The sequence below is a fragment of the Strigops habroptila genome, chromosome 13, assembly GCF_004027225.2.
Source record: "Strigops habroptila isolate Jane chromosome 13, bStrHab1.2.pri, whole genome shotgun sequence".
In the NCBI taxonomy this organism is placed as follows: Eukaryota; Metazoa; Chordata; class Aves; order Psittaciformes; family Psittacidae; genus Strigops; species Strigops habroptila.
This window is the reverse complement of record NC_044289.2, coordinates 16377238-16395981: the sequence shown is the minus strand read 5'-3', so window position 1 is coordinate 16395981 and position 18744 is coordinate 16377238. Positions and strand designations below refer to the sequence as shown.

At 40.4% G+C, this 18744-nt stretch overlaps 1 protein-coding gene across 1 annotated transcript; it reads left to right on the top strand.

Moving 5' to 3' along the window:
- The first annotated feature begins 1454 nt into the window (after nt 1-1454).
- Nucleotides 1455-18396, top strand: LOC115615402 (protein-glutamine gamma-glutamyltransferase 6-like). The gene is given in 14 exon segments (XM_030503489.1): nt 1455-1461; nt 3903-4076; nt 4872-5111; nt 5613-5731; nt 6896-7024; nt 7808-7985; nt 8799-8934; nt 9912-10015; nt 11969-12211; nt 12871-13215; nt 14202-14359; nt 15991-16124; nt 17424-17703; nt 18375-18396. Coding segments are annotated over 13 exon segments (2121 nt in total). The 3' UTR covers nt 17578-17703; nt 18375-18396.
- The last annotated feature ends 348 nt before the right edge of the window (nt 18397-18744 follow it).

Genomic DNA, 18744 nt, shown 5'->3' with positions numbered 1-18744 from the left:
GCCACACCGCAGAAGTAGGGTGTGAAGCAGTAATGGTGTACAAACAGGTCTGCCAAGCCTGAAGATTTACATTTGATGTCAGATGTATAAAATGTTTAAAGTAGAATTAATAAGGCCAAAATTCTGAACCACAGAGATGTCAGAAGTTTGATATGGACAACTTTCATCAGACAGGTGATAATATTTCAGTCGGACACATTCAGACATGATCACAAATTCTTACTGAAGATAATGCACAAGAAACCATAATAAAACTTTAGATTCTTCTTTAAAAATAAATTTAAGCTGCAGGTAGTTAATTTGCCCAGGTTTCCATCAATCGTGATATGAATTTGGAAACAAAACAGAGAATGGCAACAGACAGAAAAAACACAACGTAGAAGTGTAGGGGTGAGGAAAGTAAGCGATCACCTCTTCTTCCTCAGTACAGTCCATTAAAAGTTGGGAACAGTGTGCAACCTCCTCCCAGGACCAATTGGCAGGGCATGTTTCTAGATAAATTGTGACACAGGACGAGGGAGGAGAGAGCATGAGGGAGCTTCAAGAGCGGAGAAGAGAGTGTCTGAAATTAGACTGGGCAGGGCTCACATAGAAGAAGAGCGCCATAGCTTCCTTGAGGGCTCAGCTCAAGATGCCATGCCAAATAGCTACAGAGAAACTATATACCTGTACTATGAACACCAAGCTATAGAGAAAAATTATTAAGAGCAGAGGCTGCCATGAAATCCCCGGTACACAGGTGACTGCATAGCAATAACAATGTCAACTCAGTAGGATATATTGCTTCTTATTAAGAACGGCCTATTACAGGTAATCATGTCAGGAACAGATCATGAGAATGTCACACCCCCATGCTTCCAAGAAAGAATGAATTCTATGCAGTTATGTGAAAGGTCTTCAGGCAGACCTGCCTGAAAAAAAAAAAAAAAAAAAAAGTTGTTTATGCTATTACAAACTGATCAGATCACTCCATGTCCCATACATCCATGTTGTACAATATGTATATTTGTCTATACCTGCCCTCTGTACATACTGTCAAAAACCTAAACTGACACAAACCAAACCATCCAAAATTAAGTTTCTTCTCTCTACTTAAGCCTGTATTTCCTCATTAGATCCAATTTGGGATGTTTTCCTCTCTTAGTAATTAAGACATCAGGATACTGTTTATCATCTTGCCTCAGTCATTCACCAGTTTTAAATAAGTATAATTAGAACCAAGATTGTGCAATTAAAGCCATCATAAGTAGATGCTAGCATAGGACACTACTACAAAAACAGTAACCACACTGCAACCACAGGTCACACACAAGCTGTATAAACCCTAAGTTGTGCAGTGGAGTCCTAAACCTTTTGTTACTCATGCTGGTGGAAGAGGATTCAGAATGCTCTTGCATGCTTTTGTATCTGTAACCTGAACTACGCACAAGTGTGGAAAAGAAGAAAGAAACCTTATGGCAGGTAAGTTAAAGACAGGCTGATTGCTCCAGATACCACTCTTCCAATACAGATGAGTGACATTTGCTGAGGAAACAAGATAAATTACATCTAGCTGTTCTCTTGGCTGTTTAGCTCTTTTTAGGTTAATTGCATTTATGGGTTATTCTACTAGAACTACCCATTTTCCTTTTTTTTTTAATACCAAGAACATTTTTCTTTTTTTCCTGTAACACAGAAAAACAGAGTAAGAAAATATTTTTCTAGTGTATCCATTAACTGGTCTATACAGTGCTTTTGCAGCCACATAATCAATATTTTTGACTAGTGATTTGGGCAAACTGCCACACAGAAGTCCCAGGCTGTAATTCCTCTGTGCCATCGAATTGATGTCTGGCCTCAGACAAGTCACTTGATGGCCTCTGGACTCCCAGTTCATGTCCCTACAGCGTGTCTACAATCAGCCTGTGCTATCTATGTATGACATTGCACTTGCTCTGACTCTTACGCTGACTGGAAAGATTTCTAGTTAGAAAGATGCATCATATAACAGACTTGCAGAGAGTCTATCTAGAAGCTGAAAAATTAATATAATCATAACTAGATTAAAACTTCACAGAATATAATTCTGTGCTGCAAGCACAGCAAAAAACTCAAATCCCACCCTATTTCTATAGTAGAACCCTATGGATTTCCTCAGATATGAACTTCATTAAGTGATTCGAGGTGATGCTAAACTAAGTCCATTGGTCTGCAAATGGTTAACATGCTCTAGTCATGGTAGGAAGTTTTGTCATGTGAATTTCCTCTGGAATATCATATTGAGACTCTTCATCAGGGACTTTAGCAATAGGACAAGGGGTAATGGGTTTAAAATTAAACAGGGGAAGTTCAGGTTAGATATAAGGAAATTCTTTACTGTGAGGGTGGTGAGGCGTTGGCACAGGTTGCCCAAAGAAGTGGTAAATGCTCCATCTCTGGCAGTGTTCAAGGCCAGGCTGGACAGAGCCTTGGGCAACATGGTCTGCTGTGAAGCATCCTTGCCCATGGCAGGGGGGCTGGAATGAAATGATCTTAAGGTCCTTTCCAACCCAAACCATTCTATGATTCTATGATTCTGTATTGGGGAAAGGCACTTTCCCAATATGAATTCATAGAGGGATTTGTATTTTTTCTGCTGTGCTTGTTGTTGTCATTGTTTTTTTAACTGATCAATGATCAAGAAAGGTTGAAAGCTTTTGTAACAATCTGTGCTTCAGTGTTCCATTTTCGATAGTGGGAAATCTCTCATAGAATGGTTAGTGTTGGAAAGGACTGTAAGATCATCCAGTTCCACCCCCCTGCCACGGCCAGGGACACCTTCCACTAGACCAGGTTGCTCCAAGCCCCATTCAACCTGGCCTTGAACACTGCCAGGGATGGGGCAGTCACAGCTTCTTTGGGCAACCTGTGCCAGCACCTCACCACCCCCACAGGGAAGAACTTCTTCCTTATATCTAACCTGAATCTCCCCTGTTTCAGTTTGAACCCATCACCCCTTGTCCTATCACTACAGTCCCTGATGAAGAGTCCCTCTCCAGCATCCTTGTAGCCCCCTTCAGATACTGGCAGCTGCTCTAAGGTCTCCATGCAGCTTCTCTTCTCCGGGCTGAACAGCCCCAATGTTCTTAGCCTGTCTTCATATGGCAGGTGCTCCAGCCCCCTGATCATCCTCGTGGCCTCCTCTGGACTCACTCCAACAGCTCCATGTCCTTCTTATGCTGGGGACACCAGAACTGCACACAGTGCTCCAAGTGGGGTCTCAATACTCCAAGTGGGTTTCATCATGATACAATCGAGCAACCCACAGCACTGCCTCAAGATATACCAGTCCTAATGCTACCACCTGTCCTCCACTGTTTATCTTTCTCCCACAGAGCATGAAAAAACATCCAGCTTCAAGCAACAAAACTGTAAATAACAGAGATACGAGATACGTGAGAAGATAATGTGCAAGTCCAACAATGAAGATACTAGCCTTCTATTCATCAGCTGTCATACAGCATTTCCAGGATCAGGCATACACTTGCTTATGACAGTTTTAATACTTCTTTCTGTACATCTTTAAAGCATTCTGGGAACTAGAGATAACCCCCAGAAAAAGAGCAGGAATATGGTGCAGCAGAACAGCCTCTTCAAACTTTTTACAAAGTCTTATCTAAATACAATAGGTTTTTTGATTTATTTTTTAAATGAAAGATTAATTCCCCGTAAGGATTTTTTTTTGTCTCTGAAAGTTGCCTGCATGAAAGATATGGCAGCTGTTTCTCTAAGTTGTCGTTGCTTATTTTACAATTTTTAATAACAGTGGCTTTTTCCTAGAGCATATAACTCCAGCTATATAACAAAATTACATTACACAAGCTGAAAAGATGTACATGTTTGAAGGAACAATGTTTTAATTAACTTGCCTTGTGTCTTTCTAGCCCTGAAAATAGCAAATGTCAATTGGCAATCCAAACTAAATAAAGCTGCACACCACACCTCTGATTACAGCAGCACAGAAGCAATCTTGAGGAGAGGTCAGCCCTTCAACATCACTCTGAACCTCCAAACAACAGTGCAATCTGGGGACAACTTCACCTTTATTGCAAGCACAGGTAATTTCCACACAGCACTCACATCCAAGTCACTGCAGCTCCAAAACACAAGTGCCTTACAGCTATGTGGTCCATTCCTGAATCATTAAACTTTGTCCTGTATCAGTTCAGGATTTGTTGTCCTTTCAGGCTTAGGAGCTCCCATTTTAAAGTTCCATCTGTACCACAAGGCAATAGACAATTAAGGTAATAAAGAATAGAAAGGTAGGGGCCATTCTCATTCTAAAAACCAAGCCTTTATCTCTGCTCCTAAGGACCTACCTGCAATACTGCAAGTTGTCTTCATCTTGTGATTCCCCAAACATTTTTACAACTCCACCTCTCTCAGATCACAAACCACCCACCCCCCCTCTCCTGACTCTCTGCTTCACCTGCTTAAACAACCCTTGATTAACTTCATGTGCTCCCTATCATGAGAAGATCTATATGACTCCATTTGTAAACCATACCTTCCTCAAAGGCTTCTCAAAAAAATTCTCCTGGCAGCTACTAACTCTTAATGAAACACGTATTACAATGTGTGGCCCATCCTGCCTGCGTATTCTGTTTTCAGGACAACAAACTTGTCTAGAATGATTATGGGTTTACTCATCTTTACTGGGTTGTGCATGTGACAGGTTACAGAGATTCTCTGGATAGGAGCGCAGCTAGTTTACATTGAATAAGCATTTGATCTGACATGCCGCAATCTCTCAATGTAGTCATCAAAAAAATACAGAATTGAGATCACCACTGACCCCAAGTTTGTCACCCACAGCTGTCATTCAGAATTGCTGTCCCTCTTCCCTCTGGCAGGACCATCTCCAGCAGAATCGCAGCAGACCAAGGCCATATTTAACCTTTCTGAAGAGGGTGCCAGTGGCTGGAGTGCAACCCAAGAGCCCAGTGAGCCTGGCTGCATGAACTTCATAATATTCAGCCCAGCCAATGCTGTCATTGGACGATACAAACTCAAGCTCCAGATTGTTTCTGGGAACAAGATCTCTTCAACACTCCTGGGCCAATTTGTGCTACTCTTCAATCCCTGGTGTCCAAGTATGTTTTGATATTTCATATCCTTCAAATAACTCATTGTCTCAGTCAGGAAATCTGGGCGTCATGGTAAAGCATGCACCTGACAGTCACAACTACAGAAAGATTTTTTTTTTATTCAACATCAAGGATGAAGTTTTTAACCCTTCAGTGCTGCAATGCACCAAAGATCCTGCCTCTTGCTTGTAGAGTAAGAAATCAGAGGCAGGAAATATTCCAAATATTTATTCTATATTTTTTTCCTGCCTGATACTTGCATTCTGTTATAAACCAAGTGGTATCTACCAGTAAGACACATATTGAGATTAGTGAAGGGACAGGAGCATAGTCAGTTCCCCTTAAAGGAACTTCATGCTTATATTATACACTCTCTAAATGATTACGGAGTCCTAAGTGTGAAAGTACAGGCAGCCTGACCTTTTCCCTGAACTCCCCTTCAAATGAGATTTTCACTTACAGCAAAACAACTTTGCTTTCAGCCTGTATGTCTCATTCTGCTTCTAGACGATGATGTCTATATGGCTAATGAAAAGGAGCGATGGGAATATGTCCTGAATGAGAGTGGAATCATATTTCAGGGACTGGAAAAATATATTCAACAAGAAGCATGGAACTATGGACAGGTAAACAGCATCACCTATTTTAGAATGTTGAAAATAAGAACAGAAGGTAAATAGGCTCTTGAGGAGGGACAATAACTATCTCATAGCGTAAGAGTTCAGAATTCCTCTCACTTCTGATTTTCTTGCAGATATGTATCTCATTTATTGACACATTATAGCAGCATCAGGATCATCTTCCCTGTCTGGCATGTGCTAATACCGAAATAAAAGAAACAAAGCATAACTTTCATTTTCTTTTGCCTATTACAGAAACTGGCAAAATTCTACTTGTTTCTTGACCCTTGTAAAGGGCAACAGAATATATTATAGTATTAACCTCTAGGTATTGCAAAGCTAGTACATCTAAACATTTACAGAGTTGGTTCAATAATGGGGCAGAGGATACTAAAAGGATATCGCAAATCCACTCAACTGAAATAACTCAAGTTGGGATTTTTGAAAATCAGTTTGGCTTTCTAAGCACAACTGCTACAGTCATGACTAGAGCCTATATGTAGTCACATTGCTATCCTGCAACTCATTGGGACAGTCAAAACCATTCCTGACCACTTCATGACTTACTTTTGCACTAGCAGTTGTACACAATGCTCCCCCTGATTACTGTGACTACTTTTACTCTAATAAACAAAACAAGGCCAGACCTGCTTTCCGTCTTAGAGGTCACGCAGCATCCTTGCCTGACCGCATCCATGCAGCACAGCACTTTGGCACTCTGGGCCCAACACAGTGTCCCAGTGAATCTAATCCATGATAATTATTTTTGTCAATTTCTTTCAGTTCAGTTCATCTGATATAAGGTGTTGACAGTCCATCGGCTCCTACAGTCCATCCTGTAGGAGCATGACAGGATGCGAGAGAGTGAGAAGCCTGCTGAGCCAGATCTGGAGTGGTCTTGTGTGTTCCACCAACCCATGTAATGTCTTTGTGAATGCTAGTAGCAATGGCCCCAAACTGTGCTCAGAAACATGCTGTCTTTCAAATAATATGGAGGCTCAGCAGCCTAGTGCTTGTTTTCTTCATGGCCCTATTTTCTTTAACAGTACAGAAAACGCCTATATTACCAACATAATCCTATTGCACTAGGAGAAGGAAAGTAGGTGGGGAGTTCATCCTTGGGTTGATTTATGAAATTAGCCTTTAATTTATTGATTGTTTTGATTTCAGTTTGAAGAGGATATCCTTGATATCTCTCTGGCTATACTGGATCGAAGCCTGAACCACTGCCAAGATCCAGCTGTTGATGTATCCAACTGAAATAATCCTATCTATGTGAGCAGGGTTGTCAGTGCTATGGTAAAGCGATCAACTAGTTACAGCTGTACAATACACTTACTAACAAAACTCCCAATACTTTATTGTGAATCCCTTGATGTTTTATCGGAGTAGCTAACTTTTCTGCAAAAAAAGTAGCTACAGAAGAGATAAAATGGAGATATATTCTCAAAAATAATAGACTCATAGAACGGTTTGGGGACCTTAAACCTCATCCAGTTCCAACTCTCTGCCATGTGCTGGGACACCTGCCACTAGACCAGGTTGCTCCAAGCCCCATCCAACCTGGCCTTGAACACTGCCAGGGATGGGACAGCCATAGCTTCTCTGGGTAACCTGGGAACAGATCTTTCACTAATTTGGAAAGCTTGTGTCCATTCTGAAATCATTTGCTAAGTTTTTCAAACACCAAGAGAAGCATGAAATATTTTGGAAAACCAGTGTTGGTATAGCTGCATTTCATGTGTGTATTTAGTATTCTTCACTTAAAGGGTATTCATTCAGAGAGACCTGTATGCATTTCTTTCAATACCTTCTCAACATATCCCCATCCTCACAAACATACTGCACAACTAGACCACTGAAAAGTTTTCCATTTTATAAATAATACATGCCTTACTACCACATTCCAACTGTTGCATGTGAGCAGACAAAATTCTATCTTGGATTCAAATACTATATCCCACCACTCAGCCAGTGAGAAAGGTGGCACAAACAGGGTCATTTCTGCCTATTATTTCCCTCTCTCTCTTTTTCTGTAAATTTTACAGAGTTTTAATTCTCTCATGAGAAGGACTCTTTCAGGTTAACAGCAATGATGAAAAAGGAGTAGTGGAAGGGAAGTGGAATGGAAAGTACTGCTCAGGAACCAACCCCTTGCGCTGGAGTGGAAGCGTGACCATCCTTCGAAAGTGGTACAGGGGCAGATACAAACCTGTCCGGTATGGCCAGTGCTGGGTCTTTGCAGGAGTAATGTGCACAGGTATACATGAAGGCGTGAAGAATACTATCAGAATGGAAGCTTGCTAGAATTTCTGTAGCTTTAACTTTGTGATGTTGAAGCTTTGACAGAGAGAGTGAAGAACCTATGCTTTCCATGCATGAAGGGTTATTTTCTTCTATTTTAAACAGCCGTAAGTTGTAGTACTGCACCCCAGTTTTGTGAATCAACAAACAAAATGCTAAGCAGTTTGCCTGGCTGAAAAGAGCAAGGTTTCCTGTTTCAAAGCTAGGGTTCAAAGAAAACCAGTGCTCTTCTAAGTCTGTGTCCTCACAATGCCAGTATTGTGTCTTACATACTGATGACAAAGAAACAAATCACATTTCTGAGGACCTATAAAAGGAGCTGCAAGTTGGGAAAAACATTTCATCCTAGCAGTTTCCATTCAGAGTTGCTCTGAGAGACAAGAGTCACTCTGGTGAAAATACAAAGGAAAAATAATGTAACTGAGGGGTATGTCTCAGAAAGGAAGAGGAAAAAGAAGGTAACAGAAACAAACACAGGGAGAAAACGGGAGAGAGAACAGGATGAAGAATGAAAGATTAAAATAAATGGGTGAATCTAACTCTTAAAAAGAACATGGCAGCTAAGAATGTCATGTGAGTGGAACCGTCTTCTAAGCAATTGTGCACGATGACAGTGACTTGCATCATTATCTAGGAGGGAAGTTTCTGAGGGCTTGTTTCCCCACTGAAAACATATACACTAGACTGCTTTTCCTAAAAAAACAGAAAAATACTTTCTAAACGTCTGTAGAATGGATTTACAGCACTTTTATGGTATTCTATATTGCAGTTCTGAGATCCTTGGGAATACCTACTCGTGTTATTACAAACTTCAACTCTGCCCATGACAGGAATATAAATCTGAGTGTTGATAAGTACATTGACATTTCTGGAAAGACCCTGCACTTGACTGAAGACAGTGTGTGGTAAATATATTTTTTTTTCTTAATATTTCTTTCATTATATTCTCTAACTAAAAGATCATGCTCTTGAAAAACCACATGCTCCCAGTGATATAAAATCCTATACCAAAGAATCAGCAGAGCGTTCAGAAATGAAATGTCAGTTTTAGCATTCTGAGGAATTAGCAGAGGAGATACGTTGTACCACTGCTATTCAACATATAATTTGAAAATATAACTGCTAATTTTGTCTCTACCATATGAAAGTTTAAATTAAAAAAAAAAAATTGAAGTGATTCACCTCTTGCCCAAAACCGGAACCAGCTGGTCCCTCAATTCCCAGAGCAGAGCACTCTCAGAAGCCCCAAAGTTTTAGACCCAGCTCCTGTGCTACATGCTGTTGATCGTCTTAAGTCTTCCATGATTACCATTATACATCCCTTGCACAATACTGTGAGGTTACCAAAGTAAAAATGATACATTTAATGAAGTTGAGAAAAAATCCATCCCTTAGGAAGAACATGCCATTTCTTTATAGACAGAAAATATCACACTGCGTATGAGTTGTACTGCATGCATAAGTGTTTCAGTCACTAAGCACACTATACTATGTGGACCAAATGGGATAAAGGCGACACGAAGTAGAAAACAACTGTGAAATAAGTAACAGCAGATAGCAATGTGCACAGGAGACCTTTGGCTGTAAAGTATGTTGCTCTGGAATGTCCGGAATTCTTCAATACTTGACTCTGCAATGAATTATTTTCCTTTTAACATTCTTCTTATAACATCCCAACATTTCTCAAAGATCTGAACACAAAAATCTGGCAAAGGCGGCTAAAGAGGCAGTAAAGAAAGGAGTTCGCAGCTGGTCTTTCCACAGAGGAGTTTTCAATCACTCAACAAGGGTTATTTCATGCACTGTACCAGAAATGTACCAAATCTTTCAATACAAAATTAATTGTATGAATCAGAGATTCCCTATTCTACCTCCCTTATAGGAATTTCCATGTCTGGAATGAAAGCTGGTTCATTAGAAGAGATCTTGGCTCTTTTTATGATGGATGGCAGGTTCTGGATGCAACACCCCAGGAAAGAAGCAAAGGTAACACTGATGTAAATATAAAAACCTGTAGATACTGTTACTCCTAAAGACTGGTTCTGAAATTTCAGGATAGCTCTCTTCCATCTGCTCTCTGTAGATGTAGCATTAATTCAGGTGCAGAAGAAAAGTAACACCCACATTAATCTCCAGTAAACGCTTTTCTGTCAGCCTCTGGATTGCCTACCAGCATGCAATTCTTACTTTTTTTATCTTCTGCCTCTACAAAAGCCAGCACATCTTCAGTTCACCTATCTCACCCTTGCTTGTCTTAGCTCCTAACAGATTCATAAAATGACATACAACAGGTAAGGTAAACCTTCAGAGTTTGTTTAGTCTAACCCCCTGCTCAGCATAGGGTCAATTAGAAAAGGTTTCTCAGGACCATATCCAGTGGGGTTCTGAGTATTTCGTAGGATGGATACTCTACAAGCTCCCTGGGCAAACCGTTGCAGAGTTTGACCACCCTCACAGAAAAAGTTTTTTTCTTATGTTTAAATGGAATTTTCTGTGTTTCAATTTGTGCCCACTGCTACTTGTCCTTTCACTGGATATCACTGAGGAGTCTGATTCTGCCCTCTTTACACCCTCCCACCAGGTATTTATACACATTGGTAAGATTCCCCCAAGCCTTCCCTTCAGGTAGAACAGCCCCAGTTCTCATCCCTTAATCTTTTTTGTGGTACTCTGTGGGACTTGCTCCCATACATCCATATCTTTCCTGTAAAAGGAACTCAGAATTGGACACAGCACTCCAGATGTGGTCTCACCAGTGCTGAGTAGAAGGAAAGGATCATGCCCCTTGACCCGTTGGCAACGGTTTTCCTGATGTGGCCCTGGATGTTGTTGGCCTTCCTTGCTGCAAAGGCACACTGCTGGCATTAGACACGTTTGCTGGCTTGCACTGGACAGATTTAGCAGCAAAACAAATTAAAACCCCTTTTAGTAAGATGCTAAGTAAAGATTTCAGAGCTTACAGTCACAGGGCTGAACCAAACAGTTTACATCAGAAAATAAAATATGCCCCATGACTCTAGCCCATATTTTACTGGACACTCTGCATCCAACAACATAGCATATATATATATGCCATGATGTCCCTGTGGCATCCAACAGCATGGCATATATATACAAAGCTACATGAAAGAAATGCCAAACTGTTCTCTGGTTCTGAAACCAAATTACATAGAATGGCTTTTGTTCACAGCACCGAACTCTCCCTAGCAGACCAAAATGACAGCACAACCTGCTGGGAACAAACCCTGTCTGTCCCATTCCCTGAATTCTTCACAGCCACTGTCTGAAAGATTGCTCATTGACAAAGGAAGAAAAAAACACACCAAGGAGCTTGCTAGCAAGTAAACAGTGTTGACAACCAATGGCCAGCACATGGGTTCACATTTTGGCTCTAGTTTTATTTACCAATACAGACACAACTTAATTGATCTAGTTTGATGACCTCCATCAAAGGAATAATTTATTTGGCCATTTAAAACCCATCAAACTCCAGATAAACTGATTCTCATTCTCCACTACTGAGTTTACCAAACTTAGTTTCCTGGTTCTCCTCAATGCACACACAGCATTGATGGCTCACATCTCATAAATCTGACTACACTTCAGACTCGGTGCCCATCCTCTCTTTTCACAAGACAGCTTAGCATACAGCCTTGAAAGCTTGGAGGGTTAGAACATTTCACACAGTACACATCATAAAAAGTGTTAACTCTTCCCACACCTTAGTAGCCTTACAACCTCCTTTGCGCTCTTACCTTTTAATAGAAAATGCAAGTGGAATCTCTGGATATGCTGTTACCATAACACATAGACGTAGAAACAAAGCACTTTATCCAAATGTGTCTTTGGAGTGACTACCTCTCCCTCTTGCTGTCAGCACAAGGATTTGTGTTCTTTTGCAACAAGCAGTCATTTAACTTCTCCCTCTCTCTAATATAGGCATATATCAGTGTGGTCCTGCCTCCACTAGAGCCATTAAGGAAGGGGACGTGAACCTGGATTATGACAGTTCATTTGTGTTTGCAGCAGTGAATGCTGACTATGTTACTTGGATTCACTATAGCAACAAAAGAAAAGAGAGAATTTATTCTGATACCAGGAAGATTGGAAAATTTATCAGCACCAAAGCAGTGGGCACCAACTCCCGTGTGGATGTCACTGCTAATTACAAATATCCAGAAGGTAAGTTCTTTATTACAGTTGCCTAGCCACTGATGGTCAGAAGTGAAAAGAATTTAGGCCTTCATTGGATTGAGCACTGACTTAATTCCTTTACTTCTTCTGGAGCAAAGGAATTGTGAATTTTCAAAGTTGTAGGGCTCACTGTCAGGTGATCATCACTCAATGTAGCTTTTGTGGCCCTTGATGAAACAGTGATATATTCAATACAAAGTCAAAGCTACTTCTGTAAACATCCTGTCTCAGCTGTTCTGATCAGGTGGTGAGAATATTTCTGTTATGACATGCAGCAATAGCCACTTGGGAGAGTTGGGGAATTTCCTGCAAAAGGATTTTTTCACCCTTCTTTATTCCAGAGGAGATGGCAATTACAGCAGCTTACGAAGCACTGAGCACTACGAGCTCTTCCAGGCTCATGGCTTCTCAGAAGTGCCTGTGATCAGCCAGCTAAAGCTGACAGGCAGGTTTTACATTCCAGCCTTTATGGCCATGTACACTCATTTGCTTTTGTATGAAAAGTATTTAGGTTAGACTTCGCTTTCTCCTCCTGTATATTTTTGCCCTCCTCAGCTTTCCTAAACTGTATTTACTGAGAGCAATTATGGCTGCATTGCACTATATCCAGCATTCATGAGATCTGACCATGTTATTTTTCAAAGCAGGATCCCGGAAAGAAAGGCAGGTGTATAAAAAGGCACTGAAGCTGCTTCGTGTGAGAAGCACTGGGAAAAGAACCAAAATTAAAAGACACAGAAGACAATCTTCAGTAGCATGGAGACAAAATATGACACAGCCTGCACAAACCCCCAGTATCTCAGGGAAGCTGATCCTCGATGCATCTCCTGTAATTGGTCAGGATATCCTCCTAACCTTGGCACTCAAGAACTTAATCTCAGATTTCAAGACTGTAAAGGTTAAACTGAGGGCTTCAGCCATTCTCTACACAAGAAAACCAAAGGCAGAGATTTTGCAGTTGTCTAGGTCTCTTAAACTTGGATCTGAAGAAGGTAATTTTAATTTTATTACAGCTTAGAACAAGACATAGCTTTGGTTTGTGGCCAAATCACATAGAAATAACGAATGTCTCAAGAAGTGCATGACCTGCAAATGGTTGGAGGTTAAGGCTATTCAGGGGAAGAGAAACATATGTATTTGCCCTGTCTTAACCATTTGCCTCTGGGCACTGTCAGCAAGGATACTCAGCTGGGTGACCTTTTGTCTGACCCAGCACAGCCACTATTAGTTCTACATTAAGACCTTTTTTGCTAAGAGAACAACTACAAGACATACACTGGAGACTACTCAGATATCAGCTCCCCATAAGCAAAGGTTAAAGACAGATTAAAGGGGGAAACATAAGTACGTTTTTCGCAGCAGTAGAACAGGAACTACCTGCAGATAGTGGCCTTTGCCCTGCTTTTATAGAGCCAGTGCTGAAAAATGAGACATGCAGAAGAGATGAATATAGCTACCCTCTGAAGCTAACACACACACACGTTGTAAGCCTTTCCACTGTTCCAGCAGTAGATTAACATTTTTTCTCAATGTACTGAGATCCGCTGCACACAGGCTGACTGTGCACACTCTTTAAGGCAGAGGCTGGACAGCTGCATCAGCAAGGGCATTTAAACCAATCCATCTTTTCACTTTTGCCTTCTTTGGAAGGAAGGAGCATAAAATGCCCAGCTTCAGATAGATGAAAAAAAAAAAAAAACACAAAACCCCACCAGCAGGGGTTGCCACATATATCCATCCTCCAAACTGTCCAGCTACCGAACTGTACCTGGGAATTTAGTGTTTGATGTGAATGTAAGTAAAAGTCACCCATGAGCATCATTCCTGTCTGTGGGCTGTCACACCCACAAATGGACAGTCCCAGTGTGATAGCATCCTTGCTCCTTAAAATACAGATAGATTACAGCTATTACAGATAGCTGGTACTTAGACACAGGAAAAAGAAGAGGGGGAAACCCTGTTTTTATTTCCATTCCAGTGAAAAAGATTTCAATTAGGATCTCCTATTCCCAGTACAAAAATGCTCTGATGGATGACAGGAAGATCCTAGTGACTGCTGTGTGTGAAACCAAACAGGGAGCCTCGCTTCTAGTGGAGAAGGATATTGTACTTCAGCGTCCTTTTCTCACGATCAAGGTAAAAGCTAGACCCCTTTGTGTCCCTAGAGAGATGTGTTGAGAAGAACTAGAATCCTTACTCCATCTGCTCCTCATGGGAAGGAGTGTGGGAAGTGAAATCATGCCTGAGGGTGATTTGATCTTGTTGCTCTAGTAACAAGCCATATGACACAAGTGAAATGAAATACACTAAAGAAAAACAAACCTTTCCAAGGCACAGCTGAGTAAGAGCATTCTTGCCAGTGCTTGTTGATATGGCACTGATAAAAGTTCTCAGTGCTACAAGGGTTACAAGGTAAGATTATGTCCAGAGAAACAGACAGACAGAGAGAAACAGAGAGACACAGAGATTTAGTTCACATCTAGGACTCCACTGTTGTCAGGAAAGTCTAATCATTCTCTTCCAGTTTATTTAGGAAGCATGGTTTTTACAAAAGAAATCTACTTAACTGATAACGCCTGGGGCTGTGAGGCTCCTTATTACTAATCCTCAAGGAAGTTCTTTCACCTTATCAGGAAAAGAGGCACTTTTCACCTTGTAACATCTGTTCAAATGATGAATAGTTAGAAGCAGAGGCTTTTTTTTCTTTTTTTTTCTTTCCTCCCTTAACACAGATGTGCGACAAATGCTGTACAATGGATAAAAAGCATTTCTTAGTCTAAGTAGCCTAACTTCTTTTGGACAGCTCAGCACATTCACATGCTGCATCAGACATGGGATCGAATGCTGTGTCTACTGTACTGTAAACAACATAGAGAGAGTATGATAATTTGCAGTCTTTCAGAGCCTCAAGACTAGATTAGCTATCCCATATCACTGTCAGTAGCATATGGGAAAAGCAAGGTTACGCAGAGGAATAAAATGCTGGATTTTTATAGGTCTGGTGATTTCTGAATACCAAGTTTTAGCGAGAGTTTGCAAAAAGCCTTCTATGCTGTATCATGCAAATAAAAGTCATCTTATGTAGGGCAGGCACTTAAATTAAATTCCCTCAATTCAGTGACTAAGTTTCAAGAAGGGTTTATGTTTCTGTTGATTGAAACTTCTGTATAAACATACACAACAACAGAGAAATGCAACTGAGGTGCTGGACTTCCCCATTATGTTAATTAACGTTACATTATTTACAAAGATAACCAGATATGCCAATTACACTTTATCTCAGACAAAAAAGGTACTGAATGTTATTTGCTACATGGCATTGTTTGTTGGTTTTTTTCTGCATGAGATGCTACAATTTACCTCTGTCTCACACCTCCAATGTTTTCTAAGCCTAAACTTTTCATTTAGTCTAAATGAAGCTACTTTGACCTAAGCTGCCTACAGTAGTTAGCCATGTATGCCAATTTAATACTTGTATTCTCATTATGTTCTCAGTCTGGTAAGTATCATACACTCTGTTATACGTAACACCATACACTGACCTAGTTTAAAAGTTAGGACTAGGCTGATTAAATCAACCAGCTGCAGTGGGTTCAAACCTGAACTCCGATGCCCCACAATAGGTACATATATTAATTCATGGCTCCTTCCTGTCCAGGAGACCCTAAGAGAGGGTAAGTGGTTTGCAAAGGGAATTAAATGAGAAAAAAACATGAGAAAGAAGTGAGACTAATACTGTGGCTGAGCAGAATGTTTTCTCTCTCTAGGTCCTCGGTCCAACAGTGGTACACAAGGCTGTTAATGTGCAGGTCACATTTACCAACCCACTGCCTGAAGTGGTGACAGACTGTGTCCTGAGAGCAGAAGGTAGTGGCCTGCTCAAAGAGCAACTCACAATCAAGTACGTAAATGCTATATGGCTAATAACTTCTTCACTTTTGTGGGAAATCTCTAATAAAAGTGGGGTGTTTTTTTTAAGAATCAGTCAACCTCCTGAGTTTTGTTTGCACCAACCTTGGACAAAATACCATCACATCAGTACTCTCTATATACTAGTTGGAGTTCTTTATACCTCCTTTGCCAAACCTTGAATTACAGAATGCTCAGGAAGTAGAGAGATGGCCTGCTTTCAATGACAGCGTGTAACTCAACAGTCCTGCAGTTAGTGACTGAATTATTTAAAGGGCAAAAGTTTTAAAACTTTCTTGTTTTAGTGGTTTGCAAAAGGAAAATCAAACAATCCTTGAACGATAACGGAAGAATCAATGATATCTTTTTTTCCTTTAGATATTAAATTACTAAAGAGCCAGGACATACACTGTAATGAAATGTCTTAAAAATGTGTCCACTGCTATCATACCAATATACCATACAGTATACTGTACAGAAATTGGTCTCCCATCTCCTCCATGCTTATTATTTTTAAAACATTTTTTAAAGTCTTCAGAATTTTTATGCTGGGGAAGTTATCACAAAGAAACTGTGAGGGGAAAATAAAAAAAGATGGCAAAAGTGGGATAATTATATAAATCACTAAGGTTTCATTTACATTGAATACAAAATTCAGGCCTAGATTGTGACCTTGAACCTTAATTTGCCTTTCCATCATTGGGTTTGCTCAGCTTCAATGCCTCCTTAGAGCATAGAGGTCCTTTTTCCCCACACTCTCCGTTTTCTGGTGCTAATATCACTCTCCTCGTGTTAGGCAGCCAAGAGTCTTTCAAACTATGCACATAAAATCAACAGGTAATTATATTTACCACACCAAAATACAGCATGAGCATATCTACAGTACTATAAATGTTGTGAGTGTTCAGGGTAATACACACAGTTGGATTTGAGCTCTTCTAAAGATGACCTTTCGGATCACTCCTTAGGTGCTCAATACATTTTGCCCTCATGATACAACTCTTAATCCTCTATCACAGGTTGAGAACTGCAACTATTCCACCACATCCATTACAGCTTGACTAATTCTTCAAGGATAGTGTTGTGGGGGCTGTGAACATGGAAGGTTATGTCCACCTGTGCTAGGAGCATGCAAACACAGCAGCCTCTGATTCTTCCTTTCCATACTGTCTTGGATTTGGGGACTCTGAAGACATAGTCATGTCCTATTCAGATCATGACTTAATCATGTGATAAATCATAGCAAGAATTTTTCACCTGCTTGAACTTACAACTGTATTCTTTCTTTCAGTGTGGCAAGAATGGACCCCATGGAGAGCTCAACAGTCCAATTTGAAATCATTCCCTACAGCAGTGGCACCAGGCAGCTTCAAGTGGACTTGGTTTGCATCCATTTTTCAGACATTAAGGGGTTTGTGATGCTTGATGTGGCTCCTGCTCAGTGATATCACCTGTATAGTTTTGGCTCTGTTTATGAGACTGATGTGGTGTTCATACATTACTCTGACTGGGAGCACAGAAGTACTCAGCCAAAGCAAAGTGACACAATATGAACAGAAATTAAGAAAAAGGTACTATACGCTATACTTGTAAAGACAGTGTCGTCTTTTTCATTCCCTAACCTGTTTTATGGTTCCTCATGAATAGAAATCATTACATAATTTAACTTGAAGGAGAGGATCAAGTGTGATGGTTTTCAGCTGTACCAATGATAACAGCTGGATTTTCAAGGAACATCATTTAAAATCACTGTTGTGTAAGCTTCATTGAATATAACTTAATCACTAAATATAAGTTCTATTCAATAATAGCCAACCACATAGCTGACATACTTAAATTCTAGAATTAAATGTATTATTTCATTTAATTACTAGAACGAAAATACAGCAATAAGATATGACAGTGTTACAACAGAACTCTCATAACTGAAAAAATTAGAAGCTATTCGATAAGCAATACTCTTTGATTCACAGTTGTCCTATTCAGATCATGACTTAATCATGTGATAAATCATAAATAATTAAATGTTTGGCAAAGATGTGACTGGGAGTAACAGTACAAAAGCAGATAGAAGAAACAGGTCCTTGATTAAGGAGTGGCAAGTACTAGAGCATCTGAAATAGTAATAGGCTGGAATAGCTGTTCCAGAAAACAGAAATAAAGCAGAACATCATTAAACAGTAAATATGTGACCTGTCATCTGGACTGACACATTTATTTACACACATATCTCATCACACAGGCACCACTGTCTCAAAATGCCCAGAGTTCCTTTTGAATGAACTACAAGAAAGAATGAAACTTCTCCAAAGATAACTGAATAAACCATTACCACAGCAAACCTGACTGAAACCAAAGCACGTAACTGAACATTAGCCGGCAGTGTGCGCTTGCAGCCCAGAAAGCCAACCATACACTGGGCTGCATCAAAAGAAGCGTGACCAGCAGGTTGAAGGAGGTGATCCTGCCCCTCTACTCTGCTCTTGTGAGACCTCACTTGGAGTATTGTGTACAGTTCTGGTGTCCTCAACATAAGAAGGACGTGGAGCTGTTGGAGCAAGTCCAGAGAAGGCCACAAGGACGATCAGGGGCTGGAGCACCTCCCACATGAA